The 23,665-nt window shown below is 53.1% G+C and overlaps 9 protein-coding genes and 1 non-coding gene across 10 annotated transcripts; 4 read left to right on the forward strand and 6 right to left on the reverse strand.

Moving 5' to 3' along the window:
* Nucleotides 1–629: 629 nt before the first annotated feature.
* Nucleotides 630–1,977, reverse strand: BDP81DRAFT_76001 (uncharacterized protein). Its single transcript, XM_060596248.1, has 3 exons — nucleotides 1,545–1,977; nucleotides 1,298–1,450; nucleotides 630–996 (listed from the first exon to the last, which is right to left on the reverse strand). Exons 1-3 carry the CDS (start codon nucleotides 1,877–1,879, stop codon nucleotides 915–917), a joined length of 570 nt encoding a protein of 189 aa, XP_060441677.1. The 5' UTR covers nucleotides 1,880–1,977; the 3' UTR covers nucleotides 630–914.
* Nucleotides 1,922–2,540, reverse strand: BDP81DRAFT_75986 (uncharacterized protein). Its single transcript, XM_060596247.1, has one exon. It carries the CDS (start codon nucleotides 2,445–2,447, stop codon nucleotides 2,076–2,078), a length of 372 nt encoding a protein of 123 aa, XP_060441678.1. The 5' UTR covers nucleotides 2,448–2,540; the 3' UTR covers nucleotides 1,922–2,075.
* Nucleotides 2,541–4,982: 2,442 nt separating this feature from the next.
* BDP81DRAFT_435213 (uncharacterized protein) lies at nucleotides 4,983–5,876 on the reverse strand. Its single transcript, XM_060591032.1, has one exon. The coding sequence runs from the start codon at nucleotides 5,781–5,783 to the stop codon at nucleotides 5,274–5,276; it is 510 nt and encodes a 169-aa protein (XP_060441679.1). The 5' UTR covers nucleotides 5,784–5,876; the 3' UTR covers nucleotides 4,983–5,273.
* A 4,220-nt stretch (nucleotides 5,877–10,096) lies between these two features.
* BDP81DRAFT_463728 (cytidylyltransferase) lies at nucleotides 10,097–11,332 on the reverse strand (the record flags this gene model as incomplete). The annotated part of the gene is made up of 1 exon (XM_060594058.1): nucleotides 10,097–11,332. The coding sequence occupies one exon, from the start codon at nucleotides 11,330–11,332 to the stop codon at nucleotides 10,097–10,099; it is 1,236 nt and encodes a 411-aa protein (XP_060441680.1).
* A 1,335-nt stretch (nucleotides 11,333–12,667) lies between these two features.
* BDP81DRAFT_435223 (DEAD/DEAH box helicase) lies at nucleotides 12,668–15,219 on the forward strand. Its single transcript, XM_060591033.1, has 4 exons — nucleotides 12,668–12,769; nucleotides 12,834–13,007; nucleotides 13,063–13,165; nucleotides 13,216–15,219. The coding sequence occupies exons 2-4, from the start codon at nucleotides 12,943–12,945 to the stop codon at nucleotides 14,938–14,940; spliced, it is 1,893 nt and encodes a 630-aa protein (XP_060441681.1). The 5' UTR covers nucleotides 12,668–12,769; nucleotides 12,834–12,942; the 3' UTR covers nucleotides 14,941–15,219.
* A 52-nt stretch (nucleotides 15,220–15,271) lies between these two features.
* BDP81DRAFT_t262 lies at nucleotides 15,272–15,343 on the forward strand. The gene has a single exon. It is a non-coding gene; the product is annotated as a tRNA-Met (tRNA).
* Nucleotides 15,344–15,489: 146 nt separating this feature from the next.
* Nucleotides 15,490–16,069, reverse strand: BDP81DRAFT_435225 (uncharacterized protein). Its single transcript, XM_060591034.1, has 2 exons — nucleotides 15,848–16,069; nucleotides 15,490–15,788 (listed from the first exon to the last, which is right to left on the reverse strand). Exons 1-2 carry the CDS (start codon nucleotides 15,960–15,962, stop codon nucleotides 15,571–15,573), a joined length of 333 nt encoding a protein of 110 aa, XP_060441682.1. The 5' UTR covers nucleotides 15,963–16,069; the 3' UTR covers nucleotides 15,490–15,570.
* A 708-nt stretch (nucleotides 16,070–16,777) lies between these two features.
* Nucleotides 16,778–17,479, forward strand: BDP81DRAFT_452648 (uncharacterized protein; the record flags this gene model as incomplete). Its single annotated transcript, XM_060592767.1, has 4 exons — nucleotides 16,778–16,914; nucleotides 16,969–17,192; nucleotides 17,272–17,312; nucleotides 17,453–17,479. The coding sequence occupies 4 exons, from the start codon at nucleotides 16,778–16,780 to the stop codon at nucleotides 17,477–17,479; spliced, it is 429 nt and encodes a 142-aa protein (XP_060441683.1).
* A 21-nt stretch (nucleotides 17,480–17,500) lies between these two features.
* BDP81DRAFT_76063 (uncharacterized protein) lies at nucleotides 17,501–18,990 on the forward strand. The gene has a single exon (XM_060596249.1). It carries the CDS (start codon nucleotides 17,761–17,763, stop codon nucleotides 18,712–18,714), a length of 954 nt encoding a protein of 317 aa, XP_060441684.1. The 5' UTR covers nucleotides 17,501–17,760; the 3' UTR covers nucleotides 18,715–18,990.
* A 3,561-nt stretch (nucleotides 18,991–22,551) lies between these two features.
* Nucleotides 22,552–23,353, reverse strand: BDP81DRAFT_76084 (uncharacterized protein). The gene has a single exon (XM_060596250.1). It carries the CDS (start codon nucleotides 23,231–23,233, stop codon nucleotides 22,688–22,690), a length of 546 nt encoding a protein of 181 aa, XP_060441685.1. The 5' UTR covers nucleotides 23,234–23,353; the 3' UTR covers nucleotides 22,552–22,687.
* Nucleotides 23,354–23,665: the final 312 nt, after the last annotated feature.

Here is a 23,665-nt window from a genome sequence, read left to right on the forward strand (position 1 = left end):
CACCGAGCCGTTCTACAACGGCCTGGCGATCCTTCCAACGGCTACTGCAGCCCCCGGGCTACTGGCCCTGGCCCCGTCGCCCTCAGAAGGAGGGGGTGAGGTGTACTTTTAACAACGTAGCCGCCCCAAATCATTTCCCATTCGTCCAATCATATCTCATAATCATCTCGTGCAACAAAAACATCCCCCCCCCCCTCTCTCTCTCTCTCTCAAGGGCAAAGGTCAAAAGAAGGTCGGTCGGAACCCCACAGCCCTGCGTCTGCCAGGCACATTTGCCAAATCTGGGGGAAAACTGGCTGGAGCATGTGTGTGTGAGTGGAGGTTTACCGGGCGCTTGGGAATGATGCTTCCCCATCCAACCCACTCTCATTCTCTCGACCCTGCTCCAGCTCGCAGCTCGCAGGTCCGCCGCCCTGCCCGTCGCAAAAGCAGCGTGAGATGGGCGGCTAGGCGGGCCCCCCCATGCTCGCCCCGCGCCGTGCCGCTGCGCGTCAAGCCGTCCCGGCTGTCAGGTTCCTCTAGGGCCCCTGTCTCCTCTTCCCCTCCCTTGCCAGCCCAATATGTACCCAAGAAAAAAAAATTGGTAAGTAAACAAGCGGAGATGGAGGGAGGCGTGCGCTCATCCAAAAAAATCAAATGCAAAGTAAATCTCCGGGAATCTGGTATCTTCGTTCCTGCAGTTTTGTCGGCAGGGATGTGTGTATGTCGTGCGTTTTTGTGTGGTAGTAGTAAAATGGTGGTGACGGCAGGCTAGAACTTTTTTCTTTGGTCGCAGTTGAAAATGGGACGCTAGAAAAACACAAGGCTGAAAAAAAGGAGAAGCTCGCTGCTTGCTTCAACGTCGTCGGTATCGCGCGGCTGAGAAGCTTTCGCAACTCAATCCGCAGCCAACACCCAGAGTACCAAGAAATTCTCTAGTACTCGGGCGACGGGTAGCGAGCGCGGGCCTTGTTGTACTCCTTGGTGTGCTTGCGAGAAGTCTTGCTCTTGAGCGATCTGCACAAAAAGAGGTCCGCGTGTTAGCCGCAATGTCTCAGATCTCGTAGATTTTACCCCCCCCCCCCCAAAAGATTTCCTTTTCCGACGCCAATGTTGTAGTCGCAATGCAATCGGACCAGCAATCCGGTTTAGATATTTCCCCACTGGTTCGCGGGGAAACTTCTAGGATCGCGGTCCTGCAGATATTGTCTCTCTTTTCCTTTTTCTCGGAGACAAATTGATTGCGCGGCTCTTCTCGTCTCGGAGTCCCGGGAAGAGGCAATGGGGGAGGAGGGAAAAAAAAAAGGGTGCCACTTACGAGACTTTCTTCTGCGTCCACTCGAGGTCCGCGCGCACGTCCTGAGCGTCGCGGTAACCCTCGTTGAAGCGCTCGCGCGTCTTTGCGAGACGAGCCTGTGCCTTCTTTTGCAGCTCCAGCAGCTCACGGTGCTTTGCGTTGAGCTTTCCGGATCTATTTTTTGCGTTTCCTCTCGTTAGCCTCTTGTTCCGTTTCGCTGCCGCATGGGGGATGCGCCACGCCGCATGCGAAAGAGGAAACAACTTACGTTTGCGCCTGGACCGCAATGTTGCGGTCGAGGGGGATGGGGTCAAAGGTCTGGGCGAAGCGGTCCTGCATGTAGTCGTTGAAGTCGACTCCGCTGGCCGAGTGGTGGGTGCTCTCGTAGTCACCGCTGTTGCTTCCGGCGTAGCTGGAATTGGCCACCGAGTAGCCGCCAGAGTAGCCACTGTTGCTGTATGATGGGCCGGTGCCAGAGCTGACGGACTCATCTGTCTCTGGAGGCGATACTGAGTAGGTGCTGCTGTAGCTTGGGTAGTGTTGGCCCTTGTGAGAGGGGACGGGCAAGGGGAGGGTGTAGTGGGAGTTGTAGTGGGAAGACATGATGGCACGGGAAGAGGTGGAGGCCGGTAGTTGACGATAGAGGCGTGACGTGTACTTGTGTACGATGTGGGAACTTGTTTGAAGCAAACAAGGGATGACTAAGTCCAAGTGTCGACTGGGGATGGCGGCACTCTGTGAGACAGAGTAAAGTGTGCAAGGAAGTTGCTTGTTGGGCAAAGAAGATGGCTTGGAGAAGCTATATGGAAGCTTCAAGATAGTCCAGAATCTGATGATGAGAAAGGAAGAAGAAGTGAATAAAATCAACCCGCTCAAGTTGTGCCCTTTTATACTTTTCCGAGACCCTCCTCGGACTCCATTTCTTCGTCTGTTTGGAAGGGGGATAAGACATCAAGCCTCGATTCGTCCGATGACAAGCCGTGGCTTCATCATTAACCGGGTCTCCTTCCGCGGAAGGGGGAACAGACGGAATGGTCCAAGGGCATGATGTGATGGGATGATGAGAGAGAGAGAGAGAGAGAGAGAGAGAGAGAGAGAGAGAGAGCGGCCAAAAGGGTCGCAGACAACAACGTCCACCATGGACATGGACATGGACCTTGACATGGACCATGATGAGCGGCAGCCGGTCGACCTGCCTGGGCCTGGTCTAGCTTGTGCGTTAGTGACAGGGAAGTGGCATAGACTAAACCCTGTCTTCACCCGCAACACTTGCTCGTGTGGATATATGGACCGTGGAGAAAGAGAGGAGACAAAAGAGAAAAAAGAGAGAGATATCCAACGACGATGAGGCGTTTGGATGTTGAGGGTGTGGGCATTGGAAGGGGTGGCAGACGTACGACGGTGGTGGGAGGGTGATGGACGGAGCCATTGGCCAACCAGGGAGAAGCAGGGAAAGCAGATTGCTACTACGTCTGCACAAGAGCAAAGTAAAAAAGAGGGAAAAAAAACACGGCAAGTATCAAAGGCAAAGAAATGGACTGAGAGGAAAGGAGCAAGAGGTGTCTGTATATGCCGAGGGAGGCGACTATCATGGGTGGGATTGGTGGAGATAGACCACGATGGAGAGGATGGGGTGTGGACAGCCCGGAACGGGTAATGGATCTGTCTCTGGAGTCTGGAATATCCAGACGAAAGATGCCAAATACTTTTGGTAGCCAGGGTCAATACTGACGGAGAATCGAAAGAAGAGAACTGTACGGTAAACTCAAGGGGGCACGGACTTGGCCGGCGTAGGTTGGCGAAGAGCAGGCCGGGAGGACAAAAAAGACAAGATAAGACAAGACATAGAAAGAGATGTATGTGGGTTCAGGCAAAGGGAAGAAAACGATGCATGTCGTGTAAAACGGCGAACCAAGAGACATGCAGTTCCAGACATTGCCGAACCACCCACCTGATGACAAGGGAGGTACAACCTCGAAAGTATTTCCGCACTACCTTACTCATTTTTACCGACTAGAGGCAAGGATGGAATGGCTGCAACCTGCAAGCCAGGGGCATGGGGCTCTGTGGGCAGGGACGGACGTCTACAGTCCACGTCCATGGCGTGGAGGTGTTCCTTCAACCTTGGGCTGCGTGGTTGCTTGGGGTGGGTCCCCCCCTCCTCCTCTTCCTCCTCCTCCCTCCCTCCCTTCCGTCCACGCCCGTGCGGTGTCAAGAAGGGTAGAAGGTGCTTTAGCTCCAAAAGGGGCCGAGGTGTGGGAAAGAAGGTGTGGGTGTAAGAGGTGCGTGTAGAGTCTAGAAGTGTAGAGTCCGGAAGGCATACAAGACGTTGGTCAAGGGCAGTCACACCCTCCCCCCCCCCCCCCCCCGGAATCCAACGACGACGTCTCCTTCTGGCGGACAGGAACACACGCCATGGCCGTAGATGGGAGGCAAGAAAGGCGTATGACGGAGGGCCATGCGGGTCGTATGTATTTTATCGGCCCAGTCAGATGCAAGACGAACCGGCCTTTCAACCTTTCGGAGAGGGGCCACGGTATGGTTCTGATTCGTGACAGATGCGGTGTCCAGGAGGAAGAGGGGGGCGGTAAAATGGATACACGCCAGAGATGCAGACGAAGGCAACTTGGGGGTTGTGAAAGATGGACAGACGTCAGGACGATTAAGGAAAGCCGGGACTACGGGGGAAACGAGACGGGGCCCGCCGTTGATCGAAACTCTGATCCAACGAGCGTGCCGGGCTGGCGAGGGTGAGGATGGGTTGGGATGGGATGGGATGAAAGGGGATAGGTCAGGATAGGTGAATATCGAGAGCTAAGAGGTTTGGATAGGGCAGGGCAGGGCGGGATGGAGAACAGGCCAGCAAAAGATTGGGAGACAAGATTGGAATGGGAATGTAACGGGGGCAAAGCCCGGCCGGGGGTGAGGGAGAGGGGACACTTCTCCTCTTCCGTTTGCTGTTCGTTCGCAATTGCGAACGAACCTGGCGTTCCTCGAGGTATCTTCCAACCCGAGGTATATGGTCTTGATGTCGACGTCTTCAACGACACCACGACGCATAGTTCAGGCACGGCGGTACAATACAACATATGGACAATGCGATACATGTACCGAGCATGCAAGCCAAGCAGCTTCTTGAGGACTGATCATTAAAAGCAGCGTGGGATTGTCCACTCCCACGCAGCTCGTGTCGTCGTCTCGTTGGACTGTGGGAGCCACCTTCTTGATAGAATCGGGGACGGGGTGGACTGCGGGATAAAGAAATGCCCCCCATGCTGATCGTTTCTCGGGCAGAAAAAGGTCCCCCCCCAGTCAAACGTATCTGTAGGTACTATAGTCTCTAAAAACGGTGATGTTGCCGTTTAAACAATGTGCGAATGCGACTGGAGAATAGAAGGTATTCTGTGATTTAACCCTGTAGCGTCAGGTCAGGCAGAAGTGCAGTAGATTCGGGCATTTTATGTGGTGATGCGTTGTCAACATGGAAGCGCAGGATACAATATTTTTTCAGTTTTTTCCATTTAATTGTTATTTTTATTTATTATTTAATTCTCTTCCCCCCTCCCCCCTGCAAGTACCTTTTTCCCTTTTCGAGTTCAACTTACTTTATTCCGGCTTTTTTACCATTGGCCGGGACTTCTCGCCGCCCCCATTGGGCCTTTGAGAGTCTTTTTGCTCCCTCTCCCGAGTCTTCCCCTCCCAATCTCGCCCACACCGTCTACTTTTACCGCTTCTGATTGACTCGAATTATTGTCATTTTTCAGAGTTTCGATTGGTGCAAAAGCCGGACGACTTCCAGAATCTACCTGAACTGGGCAAATCGTCCAGGGCTCCGGCAGGGCTCATCATGACCCCTGTAATCCCACCCTATGACCCTGGCACGCCCTGGCACGCCCTGGCTCCGTCCAAGATGCACTCAAGATGCAGAGTCTACGGAGTAGAGACGTTTGACGGGGGGTGAGGGGGCCAGCAAATGGTCGGCTTAATCGACATGTTTTCACAATGTCCCATTGGCGATGAATGTTGAAAAGCGGCGCCGACTCTCGTTGGAAATTCGCCCCCGCCGAACCTCAATCACCGATGCGACGATTCCCTTTTCCCATCTCTCTACTCCGTATGTGTCTTTCTCTTTCTCCTCAAGGGTGGGGGAGTGAGTGCATCTCCAAGAGCCTACACTAGAGGGCCCCTCCCCATCATACGCAGGAGCAGCAGCAGCATGTATGTGAGGCATGTATGTATGCGCAAAGGCGGAGCTTTCTCTACGAGGTGCATCGCATGTGATCTCTGGAAACGAAATTGCGTTTCTTGAGAATACAAGCCCCGTCTTCTTTGAGAATTGTATGTTGTGCTTTGCTTTGCTTTGCTTTGCTTCGCTTGCGCTTGCGCTTGCGCGTTGGGAAGTGTAAGAACGCGGGCAACCTGGGCAGATCTTACATCCGCAGTTCCAAGAGCGGCGGTGTAAGTGAGTGGCCTCCCTCCCCTCCCCTTCCCGAGTTTCCGTCGTCATCGTCAGCCGGCCCGGTAACGGTTGACAAAAGTTGGTTCCAGTTTGCACCCAAAGAGTTGGGTGAGTGAGAGTATTCGTACTAGTTGAGGCAGAGAGGCAGCCCAAAGTCGACCTTACACGCAAAGGTACCCAAAGAGACCCCAAAACAGCCCAATCGAAAGGGACGCTTCCATCATCATCATCAACCCAACGACCACACAAAAGCCCTACACTTCTGTCTGCCTAATGTCATGAGTTGCAGAAGAACTTTGAAGAGTGCAATCGAATGACGGCGCGCCCTTTTCCGATCTGATCTAGCGGCGCATTGGCTTCGCGTCACCCCATTCCCTGAGCATGCGTCTGCTTCTGTGGGCATCTTCTCGTTTTTGCTGCCCGTGTGGTTCTGCAATTCCGTGCGCCGTGTGCTACGATACGCTTTAAACTTAGATGGGTCGAACATTGATGATTTTCTGTTTGAAAAAATAATAATTTCGGGTGGTTTATTAGGAATCGGCAAACTGGGTTCCATGTACCGGGGGGTGGAACCCCAAATGCAACGATGATTATGAGCATGGCAAGGCAGCCAACGAGGCATTCCTGTTTACCTGGCTACATGATACACAGGATACCTGTTTTCAACCCGTTGATATCCAAGTATCACTCAGGTATTCAAGCCCTCCGACGTGAAAGTCGCTCTCAGTCGCCTCCCGTGTGAGTGGGATCGTCAGGTTGAAGACATGTAATGCCATACGGCGCGCCGCAGGAGGGGGGGGGGGGGCTTGATGTGGGCGTGACAGACAAACGACCAACTGCTCACTGACTCCTGAGTGATCAATTCAGTCTGGTCCATGAACCCGCTCAACGCAACGGGGTTTGCCTTGACCCATGGCATGACCAACTGTTTCCCCCCATCTTCAAACCCACGGTTCGCCGGTCTGCCTCTTCGTCCCTCCTCGACACCGGCAAGGACCCGAGATGCCCCACGCAAGGTGTCCCCCGGAGGACGAACGGCGTTCTGGAATCCCCCGAGCGGTGGTTTGTGAATGGAGGGGGATACGGGACTGCATGAGAAAGAAGCCCCGGGATCACCCCAGCAGCCATCTGACGTTTGAACTTACCGCATGGCAGAAGGGAAAAAAAGAAAGAAAAATCGTAGCATACTGGCGCGCAAGCAGACAATTTTCCTGGTCTAGAGGCTAGAGGACGAAGGGAGGTCCGGGAATTTTCTTGGTGCGGGAATGTCAATGGGGGGGGGAGGGGCAATGAATGAATGAATGGCTTGTCTCTCTATCTGCACGCACTCCAACGGCACTCACCTCCAGACAGGCACACCTTTAGACACTTTGCTCGCCAAAATACCAAGAGAGAAGTCGGCACGTCCTCGACGACGACCATTCTCGAACTCGACTAGCCGGCTAGTGTTGCAGTAGGGACTTTGAGTGACAGTCATGGCGCCAATAGTCACGTTGGGGCGGTAGTCGCAAAGGTTAAGGTGATGGATGAGCTATCCAGGCTAGGTAGTGTACCCCAGTCCCTCCAGCAGGCCAGCAAGGGTTAGGAATGTGAGGTATCGCCCATAGGTCGAGATCTCGTCTGGTAATGGACACGGGGCCTTGGGGTTTGCATGGGGAAAACTGCGCCGTGGGAGAGTGTAAGAGAGCCAATGCTTCGGTTGTGAGGCTCGAACCCTTCCCCCCTCATCCGGCGATGTACTTACTTGCGTGTCTTGACGGGCGTGGAGTGAGGGTTGAGGAGTGAGGAGTGAGGTGTGAGGTGTGAGACTGAGAAGAATCTCACTGAGAATTTGTGAGATGAGACTGAGCGGTGACGACCGCTGATCTGACGCGTGAAACGAAAAAAAAAAAAACGGTCTGTGCCACGGAAAACGTGCCCACCAAACCTTCTTTTTTCACTTTTCTTAAACCATTTGCGCTTCTAGACCTCTCGTTTCTTCCTTCGAACTTTTTTGAGACTTATCAAACTCCCGCAGTTGCGAAGAAAATGGGGTGACATTGTAAACTCGAAAGTTGAACACGGGACTCCGAACCAACACGGCAATCGCCGGTGCCCTTGCTCCTCTTACAGTAATGGATAAGTATGGATATGTCATGTTCCGGGGGGGGGGGGGGGCGGCCACATGGGAATAGGGTATCTCAAAAGAGACACACGAGGGGAGGGGGGGGGGGGGTGGTGGGACAGCCACACGCAACATTGCACATCCCGCCTACTCACCTATCCGAGACCATCGTTGGTTTTTTTTTGTTGGTTTTTTTTCTGCCTGGCCTGCCCTTCCCAATGCTGCACGGTAACATGCCATGGCATGAACCGGGAAACGTGAGGAGCGGAGATGCAGATGCAGTCAAACAGGGCTGCTTGATGATGGGGCACCACCTTACTGGATAACGAGACTTTTGAGGACTCGGAGGAAAAGGCGAGCTGGGCCACTGACCAACCAACCAAACCTTTCTTCGATCGCCCTTCAGTTTTTTTTAGTTTTTTTTTGGTCAATGTTCTTGGAGATTGTTGACGTTACATTGTCGTTGTATCTCCTCAATCCCCCAATCCCCCATGTCACTACTCACTCGCCTCCCATCGACGCCATCCGCGAGCCCTCGCCCATCCTGCAGATACACTCGCATGCCCCTCTGCATCTCCCAACTCTCACGCTTTTATCATCGTCAGCCATGGATAGATTCTCTAATCACATCGTTCATCCTCGGCCAAGCCAAGATTTCTTCTCCGCCATAGAGAGACCTTCAAGCCTCATACACACAACGTAAGTGTGAGAATGCAGAATACAGCCACGCACAACGCCTTCTGTATGTAAGGTGAGGCGACATGAGAACGAGGATGAGGAAGGACGGGGAGGCACAGCGCAGCGCAGCGGCACTGCAGTACCGCGTGGTTTCTGTATCCTGCACGGATCGACCGTCGTGTAAGGTCAATCTATATTCAGCCGACGGTTCAAAAAATTGATGTGTGATGTGTGGTGTGTTTCCTCCAAGCCGCTTGTATTCGCGCAAATTCTCACGGATACACATATGCGCACACAACACGCCTACAGCTCGCTCTCGTGTCGTGTCGCCCGTCAATCCCGCCTCGTATATTTTCCTACTCTTGTAGAACTCGACTTGGAAAAAGACCACGCTGCTCATATGCTGTACTCATCCTACCTCGGAAAATATACCAATGGCTGAGACCTAAAGATGGACCAACTCGGTGAGGATGACAAGGCAAGGCAAAAACACAAGCACTCGTGAACGAAAGATCCGAAAGCTGCACGACATCGCCCAGCCTAGGCAGCTGCCCGCGTCAAACAGGCCAGACCGTCAGCCCAGTTTTCACTCAGCCCCAGTTCCGACGTGGAGTATTTGGTGATGATGATGTAGTGTTCTTTGCTGGTGATAGTTCTGCCCGCAGTGTGACGACAGCGCGATGTGAAGATGATCACAGAACTCACATCTCATACTCATCTTCCAGAGATAGGGCTAATCTCTCACACACACACACACACTCACACACCACTCACTGCTTCTGCGACGTCAAATTGGAAGGCCAAGACGCAAAGGTCAAACTCACAAGTCGCACCAAGAGGTCGATCCTTCTGTGCCATTTTCCACCACGACGCTAAGGCAGTGACGATGTTTGACCGCCTAGATGGTCCCAAGGACTTGACTAGAAATCTCTTCTTCGGGGCCTTGTCCTTGTACTCGGTATCATCGCGCGATACAGATGCATGTCAGATGGGTGAAAGTGAGGGGTCGACGGAGAGGATGAGGGGCCGCAAAGCAAGTAGAGGCGAAAAGGCGAAAAGGCCAAATAGCTACTGTAAGAAGGGGGAAAGTTCTGATGTTTTTTTCGTTATCTTGTAATAGCAGCTAACCATTATATACCCGTGGCTTTGGACGTTTAGTCCTCTCTGTACGTTTCCTTGATTCCGTACCTGGCGTTCCCTTCCTGTATTCGCGTCAAACAAAAAGAAAAAAAAAGTGTACAAACTTGATGAACAAGATACCCCGTCGTTGTCGTGATGATGGTATGTTTCCTCGTCCCGGCCGTCCTCGCATGCCATGCCATGCCATACCATGCCCCGCCCCCACCTCTTATCCCAGTGGACACGATATGAACGCCGATTAATCATGCAAAGTTGAACGCCATTGCCAGCCGTTTATACGAGGCAGAGGACGCGCCGTTTTTTTCCCAACCACCGACTCCCCTCTCTCTCTTCTTGATTGATCCTGATTGCCGTTTGGTGGACTAGCAGCGTCGGTGAGCTAGTCAAAGTTCTTTCCCGCCCGTCTAATTCCCCCGCCGAACCCATGAGTTCCCGCCGTCTAGCCAAAGATTTTGAGAAATCCCCAAATACCAGCCCCGCTGAGGACCGGGATCGTCAAGTTATCGTCCCAGCCAAAAATGTCCACCACTTCACTGGCGGCCGCCACGAATCCAGACCACAGACCCATGACTCCGAGCGCTAGCGGTCCGGTGATGGTAGCCTGAGCGTCCGAAAGCCCCACGGCGCTTGCGATGGTGCGGGGTAGATGCAGCGCTCCGGTGAACATGAAGGGATAACTCTCGTCACCGGGGAAAGGTCCCGTCCTCGGTGCGAGCCATCCCCAGAAGAAGTACGAAGAGGCGACGCCGACGAGGAAGGCGGCCGTGGAGCCTGCGAGCGACTTGCCGCGGCGGATGCGCGGGGTGTAAGCGCCGTACATGCGTCCAAAGGTGCTGGCGGCGGTATCACACCAGCTGAGCAGGAGGATGGCCATCACGCCGACGTCCTTGGGCATGAAGCGCATGGAAATCCACGCGCCAAGCAGATACCAGATGACTCCGTTCCATCCGGCATATTCGCTTTCGCGCATCAGCGCGCCGAGGACCGAGACGTAGAACCGGTTGAAGGAGGCGTAGTTGTGACGGAGGTAGTCGGCGGTCGTGATGGGCATCAGCGCAGCAAAGAGCCACGGTGCGACGGAGCTTGTCTGAATACCCGAGACGTAGAGCCACAGCGTGAAGAAACCGATCGAGACGTGCAAGATCTTCCTGGGCACCTCGTGCTTGTGTACAAAAGTCCGCCACTTCCTGTGAATCGGTATCAAGCCCAGCGGACTCGGGCTTCGACTGAAATCGCGCCAGCTCCATCCCGTAGGAGCGGCAGAGGGAGGGGCCAGATGGCCATTGGCGGTCGTAGCTTTGGCGTTGCCGTTCGCTTCGCCGTTCGCTTCGCCGTTCGCTTCGCCGTTGGTGGTGACTTCGTTCGTGATCGGTTCGCTCGGGATGATGGGCGATGTGCCCCTCTTGCTCTGCGACTTCACCGTGGTCATGGGCGTGATTCGGCGGGACTCGATGGGCGACCGACTTCTCGTGCGCGATCTACGCATTGTCGATGGCTCGTAGTCATCCTCCTCTGCCCGTTCCTCCAGCGGCTGAGGGGTTGTCCGCCGCTTCTTCGCCGCAGACCTCGTCACCGGGCCAAAGTAGTTATCTTGTGACGCTGCATCAATCTCTGAAGGTGTCGGGCTGGGGGAGATAACCCGCGGGGTGGAGGGTATGGCGCGGACGGACGACATGTTGTAAGGGAAAGGCGGGAGGGCAGGACAAGCGACAGCTCCCGTGAAGAGGCGTTGGAAGGGGAAGAAGAGTCGTCTCAGCGGCCAGAGTGAGGAGTGGAGATGCTTGTCTCTTCTAGATAAACGGGAGTCGTGGGGGTCCAAGGCGGGAGAGACGGAGGCGGAGTCGGCGCGGGCGTGGGTATCGAAGATGGTGAAGGGTGCGGCCGGTGAACAGCGATTACCGGTATTCCTTTGATGGCTATGCTGCTGGGCCTGGGGTTCGAGGATGGAGGCTGTTTGGGCTATTGGATCCAGGGTGATGTTTGAGAATGCAGCAGAGAGCAACTCCGCCGCATATTGAGCCGGGTTGGTACGGGGGGGAAGAAGACCACGGAGACATGCGGTCGGTCAGCAGGCAGCGTGACATGTGTTCAAGGACGAGGTGTTTGGGCCGGATCGTCGGTGTCTTGTTGTGCTGCGAATCTGCCGATTCCTGGGACGGGGAGAGAGGATTTTTCGCGGGCCAAGGTACCGAGTACTTGCAGCGACGTATCCAAGCGGTGTTCGGGACCCCGGCCGCACTGTTGCTTTGGTAAGCCGTCTTATCTTTTGGTAGAACCTGAGAGCCTTAACCTCTCTCTCAAAGTTGTTATTTACGGTGCCTGAGGACCTCGGGGTACTTTCTCTAGGGACCCTTGGGGATGTTAGAAATGTAATTCCCGTTTCTCGTTCATCCATTTTCAACATGGAAATTAAACAATCAATCATTGCGGTTTCTTGGGTTCTCATGAGATATTAGCACAGGCAAGAATCAAGGATGAACCACAGTCTGAACCAAGCCGCAACACAGTGTGCCGAGGCCCGAATGACCTATGCCCCGAATCCCACTCCAAAATGTCCGGTGCACGCGACTACCCAGGAATGGCCGGCCTGTCGGGCGCACCGCTGCACTCCAAGTCCATTTGGCAGGGGTTTTCTAAGGGTACGATTCAATCTGCGGTGATTCCCCCCTCCCCCCCCCCCCTCTCGTTCCCTCCTCAGTGGGCTGCGCTACGCCGTTGATTGCTGCAAGCATGTGAAGCCATCTCCGGCCGTCCCGCCGGTTCCATGTCCTTCTCAGGCGTGGCTCCTCCTTTCTCTGCGCGCCGGGTGGGTTCGACCGGTGGATGCACTTCGTCCCGTCTCTCCGCTGCCGAGCTGCCCTATGTAGGCAGCCTGTACTCGGTACGTGCACAAAGTGACAAGAGACATGCAACTGTGCTTCTTCCTTGATTTCCAGACCGCTGAATTGTGGTGCACTTGCAAAAACGGGCTGGAAGTTTTGGGCGGGATGTCAAGGCGAGTGGCTGAGGACGGTTGGGGGTCAGTCGGGATGATATCACACTGTCTTTGTCCGTGGGCGGTAGGACAGAGACAATGGCGCCAAGGAGGCCTCGAATGCTGTCACTGCCCCACGTGAGTACACCCACCCTCTGATAAGATAAGATAGCAACATATCGATAACGATAACGAAAAAAAGTTTCTGGAAATCAAGCCCCTCCGGCTTGGACGGTATTGAAGTCGCATGCCGGCGCAAATCCTCGCTTTGCTTGACGTCCTTTCGATATTTGCCCCCGACCAATTGAACCATGGCGCCCGAAGAGAAGAAGAAGGACCCTAGGGCCTGGAGAGGCCTCACGCCTCCTCTGGCTGAGTACGATCTCCCAACACTCTGCTTCCACTCACGCATCCCACTGACATTCGCGCAGATGGATCCTCGACTTCGTGTCCAGCCAAGGCTTTCAGCGCATGACGCCCGTCCAAGCAGCATGTCTGCCGCAGTTCCTTGGAAACAAGGACGTCGTAGTCGAGGTAAAGACGACACCAGCTATCCTACCAAATACGAATACTGACTGTCCCAGGCTGTCACCGGCAGTGGTAAAACGCTTGCCTTCCTCCTCCCGATCGTCCAGAAGCTCATGCGCCTCTCCGAACCCACGAAGCGTGGCCATGTGTTCTCCATCATCGTCTCCCCGACCCGCGAACTCGCTATTCAGATCCATACCGTCCTCCAGTCACTCGTCGGCTTCCACCCCCCGTCCGCCGAGATCCTGCCCCACCTCAAGGAAGACGACAAGCGCCCCGATACGACGGTGCCGGTTATCGTCCCTCAGTTGCTCGTCGGCGGAGTGACTACCACACAGCAAGATCTCAGCTACTTTGTCAGACATGCGCCCAACATCTTGGTCTCGACACCGGGTAGACTTGTTGAGCTTCTCGCGTCCCCGCATGTCCACTGCACATCTGCCACTTTCGAAATGCTGGTTCTCGACGAGGCGGACCGTCTTTTGGATATGGGTTTCAAGCAGGACATCCAGAGGATTCTGGGATACCTGCCGAAGCAGAGAAGGACAGGCTTGTTCAGCGCTTCTGTCTCGGAGGCAGTGTCACAGATCATCACTGTTGGTCTGAGAAACCCAGTCAAGATTGCCGTGCGCGTGAAGAGCTTAAGGGACGGAGGAATCATCGAGGACCGGAAAACGCCAATCAGTCTGCAAATGTCATACCTCGTCACGCCAGCCAGCCAGAAGCTCCCAGCACTGAGCAAGATCCTCGAGAACCTTAACCCTCGGCCACAGCGCAGCATCGTCTTCTTGTCGTCTTGCGCTGCTGTCGACTACTTCCAACACGTCCTCCCCACCATCATGCCGGAAGGCTTCACACTCGTGCCCCTGCACGGGAAGCTGCCTCCCAAGGCAAGAGAGAAGAGCTTCAACAAGTTTGTAAACTCAGTATCACCATCCGTGTTGCTGTGCACCGATATCGCGGCAAGAGGTCTCGACATCCCACAGGTAGACTTTGTCTGCCAGGTCGATCCTCCTTCAGATCCCAAGGTCTTCATCCACAGGAGCGGACGTGCTGGAAGAGCAGGCAGAAAGGGACTGTCAGTGGTTTTCCTGCAGCCCGGCCACGAAGAGGACTACATTCCCTTCCTCGAAGTCCGCAAGACGCCCATCTTCCCCCTGACGAAACCCGAGATCACGATCACCGAAGAGGAAGCCAACGAGGCGTCAGAAAAGTTCCGCGACGTCCTCCGTAGCGACCGCGCCTACCACGACAAGGCGCAACGAGCCTTCGTGAGCTGGGTGCGCAGCTACAACGCTCACCTGACAACCTCCATCTTCCGCGTCAAGGACCTCGACTGGGCCGACCTCGGAAAGGCATGGGGTTTGCTCCGTCTGCCGCGCATGCCCGAGACGAAGAACTGGGAGGGAGACAAGTGGCTCGGCAACGAGGACTTTGACTGGGAGAATTTCACGTACCAGGACAAGACGAGAGAGGCGGCACGACTAGCAGCGGCGGAGGCGGAGCGCAACGGCGAGAAGGCAGCTGCCGCGGACGAGGTGAAGCGCAAGCGCAAGACCAACGAGGCGTGGAGCAAGCAGACGGAGAGAGACGACGTGCGGGTGGAGCGCCGCGATAAGAGGAGACGTAAGAGAGAGTCCGAACGGATGTCTACCATGACAGAGGACGAGAAGATCAAGGCGATGGAGCTGAATGAGATGATTGCGGAGATTAGGAAAAAGAACCAGGCCACGGCGGCGGCTGGCGGGAAGGACGATGAGTTTGAGGGGTTCGATGATTGAAAGCGTCTGTTGTAATACTATCTATTGATGTCGTTATACTCTCGTCCGGGGGATTTCTGGCTCAAGCTTGGGTGGAGGATGTGGAGGCGATACCCCCCCCCCCCCCGCGAACGCTTTTTGGCCTCACACGATGCAATCTCACGAGACCCTCTCTTCCGTCCGCCCCATTCTGTCTCCGCGTCCTCGTCGCCAACCCTTTCGGCTTTGATTTTCATGTTTCCACAGCGGAGAAGAGGCCAAAGAAAATTTGCAAAAGAATGACTCACTCTCCACACTGACCCTTCTTGAACAGAATCAGTGGGCTCAATCCTCATCAAGCAACATAAGCATAAGCACAATAGCTCAGGGGTAGAGCGCTGGGCTCATAACCCAGAGGTCCCTGGATCGAAACCAGGTTGTGCTATCAAATCTTTTGTTTTCAAGGTCAAGGAAATACTCCTTATGTTCCAGGTTTTGTACATGTTTCTCTTTTGTCATTATCCCCCATCTTCACCGCCGTCTATGCAGTCGCCGCCTATGCACATCTCAAAGACAAACAAAAAGATGACTAGAGATTGTAAGCCAAGTCCCTCATATTCGGGTCTTGCGAAGAAGATCTCCAAAGCCGTCTAGCACTTCGCTTCCCGTGGCTTAAACATGATGGCCTCCCAAATGATGAAAGGTATAGTTGCCCGTCGGCCAGCCTTGTCTTGAAGCAGATTCGTCACTAGGAGACCTGTTCATTTCCGTTTCGAAGGCAATGATCGTCCGAGATCTCCAGATGGAGCCTGGTGCTGACCATGGAGGTTGCTCGTAATGAGGAGGGCGGTTCGGAGTGATCGTGTGACGTCGATGTAATGAAATTATAGCTGGCTCCTTTATATTAGCGTGTGTCTGGCCAGGGCATTGGAAACGGGCTATTTCCTACCCTGCCTCAGCTTTTGTCTCTTGCGAATGCAGGATTTCCAGATGATGAAACACGTAGGTGGTAACCCCACGACCAGGGCCACGATAGCAATGATGGCCTCGAGGGTCATTTCCATGGCATGTGGCGTGTAAGAGTTGCGATTTGACAAGGCGAGTATCTGTGTTCCTTCAAGGAAAAGGGGTCATATGCTGGACTAATTGCTGGGTACAGATTATGCGAAGTCTGAGTAGTGAGAGTTCATCTGGGGAAAGACACCGTAAAGCGTCCTCCACGCTGACATCTTATACTCAGGACCATGAGCCTTGGTGGTCTTGTTTACAGACGCCGTTCTTGAGGTACCTGTGACTTTCGGCTTTCTACCTGGACGAATTAAGCACTTTACGGTTACACAGGCCAGGGGTGTATCCCGCTTCTAGTATCGAGTTTAAAGACTCCGGCTTGGGCCAATGGATTGCCCCGAAGGATCTCCCCATGAATAGACGTAAGGCTTTCGCCTGCCACGATAGATTCCGTGTGTAACATGAAGCTGCGGTCGTGTTTTCAGACACTGGCCACATCCAATCATTTCTGATATTCGACAGGGAGCTCATCCACGTTGGGCTATGTTGGTGCATATGCACGCCGAGAATTGGTCAGTGGCTGATCACCAATGATGGGCTTTCAGACTTCGGCCCTGGCCAATGACATCTTATTCGATGCTGTCAGCTTGAACTACTTTTCAGATATCGGCCTCAGCCAATCATGGCTAGATGTCCTGTGGTGCAGTTATTCTAAGCTCCCTGGTATATATTACAAGGCTCCGTCTCCCACACTTTTCCTCCCCCTCTGTAACTCCTCTGCTTCCATCCAGACTGAAACCTGTATATGATAGCAGTAGACATCAACAGCCGGGAGACGCTAGAACAAGCGACAAATCTCAACTTTACCAAAATGTCATCCTCCAGGAAGCGTTACTCGGACGAAGAGTGGCGCCAGCATCGAGCTACAATCCAGCGCATGTTTCTGAAAGAATCAGCTTCGTTCAGCGACATTATGCGAAAACTCGAAGAAGACGGCTTTCGTGTAACGTAAGTCAGCACAGCGGTCTCTCCATCTTCGGCTTCTCATATCACACGTCTCAGGAAATCGCAGCTTGAGTACAAGCTGAAGTTCTGGGGTCTTCGCAAAAGAATCCCAAAGAACAAGGCCGAGATCTTGTGGCAATTTGTCGATGGTCGCCTTTCCAAGCGGGAGAAGCAAGGCAAACTCAGCGAAGTCATCCACGATGGCAAAGTGGTCGAGCCAGCCAAGGTCAGAAAGGAGAGAGTTCGACATCAGAGAACTTCTCTGGTGAAATATCAGCAAGGTAGGGGCATGCACCACTTTTTTTTACTTATTATTTTTCTGAGAAAAAAGGAATCCTCGCTCAACACTTCTACAATTAGGATCTACCAGTCTCCCGACTCCTCCCGGATTCAATATCACCGTAGGTACGCCAGCAGCGCGCTATATGAAATTTGTCTGGCCAAGAAGCCTTCCTTGGCTGGAATTTCAGATCAAGTTTCCAGAGTGTAAGAAAAGCTCGGCACTGGTACCTAGTGTTCGCTGTATTAACATTTCTCACAGCGCTTCGAGTTCGCGGGGAATACATGACAATTCGGTCCGGCAGAAATTTACGAAGATTCCCCGCATGTCTCGACATCTTCGAGAGAACTAATCTGCCAAATTCAAGTGTAGAACCAAGCGCGGCTGTCCTCACTGCCCAACTTGCTTCGATGATGCCTGAGGGGCAAGATGGCGAGAATGCCAGTTTGGCACGAGTCCTCCTCCAAGCTCCTACACACTTGACGATTACCGAACATTATAAATTCCTTATTTACCGGATTTCGAATAACATGTGATTTTCCGAAACCTCGAACGGCCTCCTCTGTTGGATGAGGACAGTCAATATGCTCGAAGACTCAGGCATCATGAGTTTGGAACTCTCAGCTGGGAAACCCGCAGGTCCAACAATCAATGCGTTTGCTGAGAAGTTCTTCCGGATGGCAATGCTTGTGATTATTGAACTGACTGGAGGCTCCTCGCCAGGATCGGGGATGGACTTGTTGTACTTCGATTTGCCGGATTCCGAATTCGACTTGAGGTTGAGGCGCAAAAGTTTAGTGGAGGCCGAGAAAGCAAGAATGAAGAAGGTTGTGCTTTGGCTGCTGTCCTTGGGGCAAAGTCCAGACATACATATCGGGGGGCATTGGGCTCCAGACCCTGATACACCACTGGGAATTGCTTTGTCGCTTAATGACCCGGACCTCGCGCTTCAGCTGCTGGATGCAGGTGCTGATCCAGCCTTTTCATACACAGGGTTCCACAAAGCTCTGGGCGGCAAATACGGCCGATTCCCTGATTTTGACCTCGATGGAAAGATGGCTGCAGTCTTCAAGCGACTCGCAGATTCTGGCCTCCCCTTGGACGAAGATCATCAGGGGGAATCGGCTTTGATGCTCGCTGTTTGGCGCGGTAGTCTGACTGCGGCTGACATACTGATCCAGTCTGGAGCCAACGTCTTGTGGAGTTCTTATGTTACCGGTCACTCTTTACTCTCCCATACTATTACTCCTATCAAAAAAGCTAGCGTACTCGGGTACGCAGCCGCCTCCTGGGAGGAAGCGAGGGCGATGGAACTCATCAAGCTTTTGACGGAACATGCGCATTCAACATGCCCATCAACGCCATTATCGGAATTTTTTGAGTTGGACGTTGTCATGGAAGCTTCCTCGAAGGGTCACGTCTTGGTGCTCGAATACCTTCATCAGATTGGGTATGACATTACTGGTGCTGAAAGCAATGGGTTCACTGCCTTGCACGTCGCTGCATCTGCAGGGCATTACTGAGCCTGCAAGTGGCTTCTTGATCACGGCTCTTTGGTAGACGGACCAGAACTGTCGAACAAGGTTCCGTCCCCTATCATCTTTGCAGCTTTGGGCGGCTGCGAGGATGTCGTCAAACTTCTACATTGGACAAGAGCTGATCTCAACACCAGCCTGGTTTTCGAGGCCAATGACGATTTCTGGATAACCCAGGCCTGGATATCCTATTTTCACCTTCTCGCATGGCGAGATTCGCATGCAGTTCGCCAATTGGGGGGTAACTCCATCAACCCAGCAGGTGCCGCGATTCTGGGGCATCACTGGAATAATGCAGTGTACACATACCTAGCAAAGCATGGTGCCAGACTGCCTGGGTGGGCTGTATACCATGGCGCCTACACGGTTCGTGAGATCGGCTTGGTCAATGTTGCCTTGGCAGAAATTTCTCAGGCCAACATCAACTGGCTGGACTAGAACAAGGAGAAACTGCTACATACTTTGCTCTCATTGCCTCTCAGAGACAAAGACCTGAGTCTTCGACCTTAGGGGCAAGTCCCCCTTCGTCTTCAACCTTCGATGCAAGACCACGTAGTGGAGCTCTGTTTCGAAGTTCTGAGCGCTGGTCCTTCTATGATGGGTGGCGAGGCTCACCTAGCAATGTTTCTGGACAGCTGGAGTCTTGTCGAGACTATTTTGTACCATGGTTCTTATGGAAGCGCGCAGAAAAACAACGACATGTCTATGCTCGAAGCGGCGTTTCTCTCGGGATCCGACTCCATTATAAATCACGTGTTCGAGAGGAATCCCGAAGCATACGACGGATTCGCCCTTGTACTGCTATTCTCTTCGCATCAGAGCACAAATGCACGAAATTTCTCCAGAGGCTTTTACAGAACCGTCAAAACTTTGAAAGCCCATCATCATTAGAAGGAACAGCCATCGGCCTAGCTATTCTCAATGGTGAAAGGCAACTACTCAGAATACTCTGCGGCCAGATTGGGACGCCAATTGCAGCCATCGGTATTTGGGATGGAAGGATTCAACAAGCTCTCTATGAATGGACAGCAGGAGGAAGAAACCTACCATTCTGGCATAACAAACATCCCTACCTTACCAGGCCACTCTTCTTCATACTTGAGTCATCACAGTTCAAGTTGAAGCTTGAAAAGCTCGGATACCGCCCTAAGGAGCACTTGATTCAAGTTGTCCTCAACGTCGATAGCGAGGAGATCCTCGAAATTCGACTGTTCTCGCCCGGGCTTGACGCTCAACCAGAACACCAGAAGGACAAGAATCTGTTGTTCCTTGCCATGGTTGACGGAGAGCTGAAACCCGTAAGAAACGATCACTTTTCTAAGATGACTTATATGAACTGTCGTAGAGGAAGAAGCCCGTTACAGCAGGCTGTTGAAGGCGGAAATCTCACTACAATCGATCTCCTCAGCGCAGGCGCTGACATCAACGCACCGGCCGCAGACCAGGCCGGTGCAACGGCTCTACAGCTAGCGGCGATCACAGGACGAATTTGAATTGCAAAGATGTTGATAGAGATGGGGGCTGATGTTGACGCACCTCGTGCTCTCAAAAACGGAAGAACAGCTTTGGAAGGCGCGGCTGAGCATGGGAGGATAGACATGATCCACTTCCTCTTGAGTGTGGGAGCTGGAACAGGTGGGAGGGGCCGACTGCAATATATGCGAGCAATCAAATTTGCAGAGACGGAAAGGCATATAGTTGCAGCAAACATGTTGAGAGGCTATCGTGACTGGATGGACGACGATGACAAGTTGTGGAGCGAATTGGAGCAGCTTGGCTCTCGCTGGGAAGATTATGGGATCATCAAATGTTGTCTGATGAATTGCATAGAGGTGAGATGGATAGATGGACAAAAATGGCACCCAAGTCTTGGATGTGCCAGAGACATAACTCCCCCAGTCGAGGAGCTGAACACAGGCCTTTTGGATAACACAGAGGTTTCTTTTGTGGAGATACGGCTGTTTAGTTCGATTCTTTGGAGGGAGATGGAAAACGTGAGCATGTTTGCTAGCTTGAACTTGCTTGGTGCAATGGTTTTGATGGCATCGATGCATCCTTCAAGCCCCGATACGTCAGTAATAACATTTGATATTGATCTCTATCTAAGTTAAATTGCAAAAGCATATGACTAGAGAACATGGTAGCAGAAAGCAAAACTGTGTTGGAAAACCATGCTGTTGGGCCTTCTTTGCTTCCCCAATTACATTTAGTCGACTTCGCGTTGTCGAGCATATTCCTCTACGCTTCCGCTACTTAATGATATCGTCGAGTCTCCATGATATAGCATTAGTCTGGCATGTATATTGACGACTCTTAGTAGTGTCCTTCCCGGCAATGTCTCTTGTTATACACTCAGCCACGCATAGCGCGAGAGTGGTGCCAAAAGTGCCAGGCCGACTGAATACCGGTTGAGGAGGCGACATAGGGCAGACGACTGGGCCTCTGAATCAGAAAACACGATCCATCGATGTTGATTAGCACAATTATCTACTGAAGGTGGAAGTAATGTCGTGCTGAGACTGAGAGCTCTGGGTCAAGGACAACTATCGCTCTATGAGGAGACTAGTTCTAGTCGTGAGCGGTCTAAGCATCTCAAAGACGGCATGTATGACAACAGACGAAGACTCGGAGTTGATGACAATACTTTGAACAACAGATGTTCAGAAAACGGAGCACAAACCCCGGCGATTGACTACACGGCAGAAGCAAATACATCACAAAAGGAAACAAACCAGACGATCCCGACAACTCAACCACCACGTCGTGAGAAACCAACGCACCTCAAAGATCTAGACCTCCCTCAACAACCTCACGGACAACATCCCGCTCTCCATCGGAGGCTCCCGCCAATACTTCGGCAGTCACACCCCACAACTGTCCTCTCCCAAACCAGCAATTCTGCACATCACGCATCCATAAACTAAAGCAAGGTGATCAATACTCGCTCTAACTATACGACTATCCAGGTCAAACCAACCTTTGAATTACCTGCATCTCTGCCGATCACATCTCAATCCAGACCAGATGTAGTCTACAAAGTCTGCAACTACCTCCGCCTTGGGAAGTCTCCTTCTCGCCTTCCCAATCGGGATCGAGAGAACCTGTGACGTTTAAACTTGCTCAGACGTCGCAGCGAATGATAAAAGAGGAAGAAACGCTCCGCAGTGGGATGATGAGGTTCATGTTTCCTCCTTTGCTTACACTACTGTATCGATTTTGTCCAACGTGACTCTGAGACAATGGCGGTGAAGCTGCAAGAGAGAGACAACGGGGTTTCCCGCAAGGCGCGCTTAATACCCTCCTTCGCAATAGACTCAACCTTAATTCGTGCCGTGCAGACTGCAGTTTGCAGAAGCGCGCCCCTCTATTTTTTCTCTCAAAACTCCTCTCGTCCACCAGTCTCCATCCAATCCATCTTGTCTCTTTTCGAAAAGACCTGCATGTAATTCAGACAAAAACGAGGTAGGTAAGTATAGTGCGCAGTGGAGCCCCGGCGGGTTCCAGGTCAGTGTACTCCGTAGTCCACCGTCGAACACGCCTGCAATATCTAGCCTGCATATGTGATGCCGGTAAATACCTGCAATGAGCAGGCTGTTGAGACAAGGCGGTACGGTGGGAACAAGAGGGCCGCTGTCAAAGCGGGAGGGAAGCGGGTGGATTGAGACAGGCGACCTCTTCCCCCTCCCCATCACATTACATCGCTTGCGGTATTCTCGCGTACGAAGTAGACTGGACCAAATTGTTGATGCCCATAGCCTTAATAGGGCGATTTGCCGAATATAGCTTCAAAGCGCATCCACTGCAGCCCTCCGCATCACCAGTCGCCCTCTGTTTGACCGGTATTCTTGTTTTGAGTTCATGGCGGCGGGGTCTATAAACCAGCCAGCTTATTAACTCATGGGCAGCAAGGCAGTAAAAAAAAACCCGCGGGCAATGAATGGGCATTGGCATATACCCTCAATCAATCCCACGGCGGCAGATTGACGCATCCCCCATGCCTCAGCTCGCGTGGTCGGCTGGCCCTCTCTTCACTTCCTTGTCTTGGCAGCTCTTGGTGTGCCACGATCCATCCCACTGCAACCCCAGGACCAGCCAGCCCCAGAGGATTCGAGAGGGGAGGAGAGAACTGGGCGAACTGCCCACCACTTTTTCTGCCCATGGGTTGCAACAGTCGCCGTGCCGGTGGATCTCGAACCCCAAAGGTGCGATGAGGTTTATTAACACCCGCTCTATAAGATCTTGACAATAAGTAATCGCGACAGATGTTTGACAAAGTGACGAGATAACGAAAGACGGTGTGACGGGCGAGGTTGCACCGTCGCATACACGTGCGATTACCCCGCGGCCCGTTGACACTTGATGAACCCCCAGAACCCTGGCGAACGAGAGGGCGGGTGTTGCGTCTACTGCAACCACTCAGCGGGATACTCGCCGGGGGTCCTATATGTCCAATATGTCCTTGATATGCTATCGGAAGCAGTGTCGCTGAGCAATACTGGGAGAACATACTACCGCGCTCGCTGAACCGGAGACTGGCCGAGGCACGTCTGTAGACTCATAGAGGGTGTCGAAGACCGACCAGATGACAAACGCGACGAGGGTGTCGTTTCTGGTCCGCGTACTGCGTCGCCGCGCGCCGACGCGCGGAACCAACGCCTTGTGCCTGTGATGGTGCGTGCTGCAATTGTTGATAGCGCTCGGTGGAGCAAGATATCTGTTTAGGTTACCACTTGTGGCCCCGACTTGCAATGGTTTCTGGGAGTGCTGAAAGAGAAAGAGGCACTGCTCAGAGGCGAGACCGGGGGCTAACCCAAGAAGCTGGGTTGGCGGAGTCTCGAGCTCGTCGACATCCGAAGAGCCATGTCAGGGCCGCCCGGTGCCGGTGGTCACAGCTGGTCAATGCTGATTTTTGGATGAGCAAGCATTGGCAAGCATCGCG

This window comes from Colletotrichum phormii (genome assembly GCF_030913505.1).
Source record: "Colletotrichum phormii strain CBS 102054 chromosome Unknown BDP81scaffold_19, whole genome shotgun sequence".
NCBI classification, from domain to species: Eukaryota; Fungi; Ascomycota; class Sordariomycetes; order Glomerellales; family Glomerellaceae; genus Colletotrichum; species Colletotrichum phormii.